This window comes from Coregonus lavaretus (genome assembly GCF_964263955.1).
Source record: "Coregonus lavaretus genome assembly, contig: HAP1_SCAFFOLD_779, whole genome shotgun sequence".
Classification (NCBI taxonomy): Eukaryota; Metazoa; Chordata; class Actinopteri; order Salmoniformes; family Salmonidae; genus Coregonus; species Coregonus lavaretus.
In genome coordinates this window covers 151371-155000 of record NW_028158199.1, presented here as the reverse complement: position 1 = coordinate 155000, position 3630 = coordinate 151371, and the positions used below count along the sequence as shown (strand labels likewise).

General features: G+C 49.4%; 1 protein-coding gene across 1 annotated transcript in view; it reads left to right on the top strand.

Moving 5' to 3' along the window:
- The window catches only part of LOC311124324 (histone H1-like), a gene marked incomplete at both ends in the record, with an annotated part of 624 nt that extends 398 nt beyond the window's left edge, over positions 1-226 (top strand). The window contains one exon of the mRNA XM_084198487.1: positions 1-226. This exon is cut by the window's left edge and continues 398 nt beyond it. Within this exon, the coding sequence (XP_084054613.1) occupies positions 1-226 (226 nt within the window).
- Positions 227-3630: the final 3404 nt, after the last annotated feature.

The following is a 3630-nucleotide window of genomic DNA, read 5'->3' as shown; positions in this document are numbered from 1 at the left end:
GAAGGTAGCAGCCAAGAAGGCCGTCGCCGCAAAGAAGTCCCCCAAGAAGGCCAAGAAGCCCGCTACACCCAAAAAGGCCGCCAAGAGCCCCAAGAAGGTGAAGAAGCCCGCCGCAGCGGCCAAGAAGGCAGCCAAGAGCCCCAAGAAGGCTACAAAGGCAGCCAAGCCCAAAGCCGCCAAGCCCAAGGCAGCCAAGGCCAAGAAGGCAGCCCCCAAGAAGAAGTAAACCTATTACAAACAGTGTTCTACTCGATACATGTTGTACCACAAAAGGCTCTTTTAAGAGCCACCCACCTCTTTCCATAGAAAGCGCATTGATTTCCATGTACTACCTGTCGTGGAAAAGAAATTACGCACACTAGGCTACTTTTACGCACACAACATTGTCCCACTCTGGGTGTGTGCGAAGGGAGAGGCATATAATAGAGGGCCAAAATGGCTCAGAAATTCGACCTCACGAGTGCACCCTCACCAGCCATTTTTATATATGAGCCACTGGGCTATTCCCGTTCAGAGGCAGGCTGCTGTGATGTGTTACAAGTGCCATGTAATAACAATAACAATACTATAGTGGCTTCGAATTGAAACTCACGAGTGCACCCTCAACAGCCATTTTTATATATGAGCCACTGGGCTATTCCCGTTCAGAGGCAGGCTGCTGTGATGTGTTACAAGTGCCATGTAATAACAATAACAATACTATAGTGGCTTCGATTTCAAACTCAAGAGTGCACCCTCACCAGCTGTTTGTTTCCCATTTGGAGAGAAATAATGTGTGGATGTCATTTCGGACATTTTGGCGCTCACGCGAAATGACACAAAGTCGGAGGGAAACAAAGTAGCCTCTCACTCGCTGCCTGTGGGTGGGAACCGGCTTAGGGCTGTCTGTCTGTCCATCTGTCTGTCCCTCGCTCCAATTGGATAAGGCCACACCGGCCCGGTGGCCAATCGTTGCCTCTTGTGGCGAGGTATATGTACGGCTCTCGAAGTGGCGAGCGGCTCATTCAGACTTTCTGTGACTTTCTCAAGCTACCAATATGAGCGGAAGAGGCAAAACCGGAGGCAAGGCCAGGGCGAAGGCAAAGACCCGTTCATCCCGTGCTGGCCTCCAGTTCCCCGTGGGCCGTGTGCACAGGCTGCTGCGCAAAGGCAACTACGCCGAGCGTGTGGGCGCTGGCGCACCAGTCTACCTGGCCGCCGTACTCGAGTACCTGACTGCTGAGATCCTGGAGTTGGCCGGCAACGCTGCCCGTGACAACAAGAAGACTCGTATCATCCCCCGTCACCTGCAACTGGCCGTCCGTAACGACGAGGAGCTGAACAAACTGCTCGGCGGTGTGACCATCGCTCAGGGTGGTGTGCTGCCCAACATCCAGGCAGTCCTACTCCCCAAGAAGACCGAGAAGGCAGTCAAAGCCAAGTAAATTCGCTACTGCGACTTCAACTTGACTACTCAACCCCCAAAGGCTCTTTTAAGAGCCAACCACCTAGCTCTCCAAAAGCGCAAAGTACCTTTCTATGACCGCAATACATTGAGTGGGTGTATACACAACTATTTCGACATTCTGTGCCCACATGAGGCCTTGCATGAACAACAACACCTACTTGGCCTCATTTGCCATAGCAGGCTAGCATTAGATGATACGTGCCTATAAGCTGTCACTCTTGACTTTGGCGACTATTATTGCGCGTAAAGGGCCGGCGGCGTCCTATTGCGCGCGCACCGGGAGTTTGAGTTTTGGAGAGGCCGGGCCTCCCGTCCAATGGCCAACGGAGGAGGCCTGCGAAACGGGCCAATCGGGGTGGTGGGGAGATGGTGTCCAATCAGCAGGCGCCACTGCCGGCTTTATAAACTTCACATAGGCATTTCGAGGCTATACCGAGGCTATACTCCCGACTGTCAGAGCAGCGCCATGGCCAGAACCAAGCAAACCGCTCGCAAATCCACCGGTGGCAAAGCCCCCAGGAAGCAGCTCGCCACTAAGGCTGCTCGCAAGAGTGCCCCGGCCACCGGCGGTGTGAAGAAGCCTCACCGTTACAGGCCCGGCACCGTGGCTCTGAGAGAGATCCGTCGTTACCAGAAGTCCACTGAGCTACTCATCCGCAAGCTGCCCTTCCAGCGCCTGGTGCGAGAAATCGCCCAGGACTTCAAGACCGACCTGCGCTTCCAGAGCTCCGCCGTGATGGCCCTACAGGAGGCTAGCGAGGCTTACCTGGTCGGCCTGTTCGAGGACACCAACCTGTGCGCCATCCACGCCAAGCGGGTGACCATCATGCCCAAGGACATCCAGCTGGCCCGCCGTATTCGCGGAGAGCGCGCATAAATGAGGATGACCTGAACTCGAATATCCCCCAAAGGCTCTTTTAAGAGCCACCTCCATATTTCCATCAAAAAGGCACAATTGTTCCATGTATACACGCACCTCTACATTAGCCACCATGTATGTTGTTCACTAACACGTCTAAAAGCTACGTATTGCACCTTTTTAGTTGCCTGAAGTCTAGCTTCAATGTTTGTGTGTGTGTATATACACAACCATCTGGCATCATCCACTTCCTTTGAACTATATAGTAACACAGTAAAATGCTTTACAAAGGAGGGGAAAAAGAAACGAGTGATAATATAGGCCGAATAGTAACAAGAATTGTGTTCAGATGAATAATTGACACTATTAGTTGTGTGTAATAATAGCCTTGCATGCAGTCCAGAAAAAACATTGCATGCCAACTTACTTTGAAAGTCCCATGTTGCAGTGCTGCTGAGAGACTCATGCAGAGGCCCAAACTTTACAATGGAGCACGGAGGCCATCTTGTGGTTAAATGTGGGTACTGCACCTCATGGTGAGTCCCTTTCAGCATTTGCTCTTTAGGCCAGCGTTTCCCAAACGCGGTCCTGGGGTCCACAAGGGGTGCGCGTTTTGCGTTTTGCCCTAGCACTCCACAACTGATTCTAATACTCCCAGCTTGATGATGATGAGTTGATTATTTGAATCAGCTGTGTAGTGCTAGGGCAAAAACTCCCAAAATGTGGCCCGAGTTTGGGAAACCCTGCTTTAGGCTAATACTAGCCTATTAGGATGACTTGGTTCGATCGCTTTAATGGCAACTGCTGAACTCTGGTTTCACTAATTACTTGTCCCAGGTCACCATTATGAATCCAATAGCAAAACAAATGTTTCAAAATAGCTCAATAGTGAAAAAAGGCCAGGAAATGATGGGTTCTCAGCAATATTTCACCAACAACCAATCACTATTCACGCATAGACATTAGGATCATCAACAAATATTCCTAAGTCATACTACAAAAGGGTTGTAACGAAATGGATTTGTCTGTTCAATGCAAGTTCAACGTCAAAGAAAAAGTGCATCACCACAACAAACGTGTCTTTAGATACACTGTAAAAAATGACTTTGTGGAATGTACTCAAGCTATTACAGTCAACAAAAGCACACGTCATATTGTTGAGTAGATCTTTTTGCTTGTTTTTATGAGTAGATAAGCTTGAGTAAGTTGAGTTGATGTGGTCCAATACATTGAGTAAAGATGATAGAGACGTAAAAAGGATTATATTACGTTGATTCGACTCAAATAGACATTGTGTTATTTTACCTGAATGATTCATCCTATT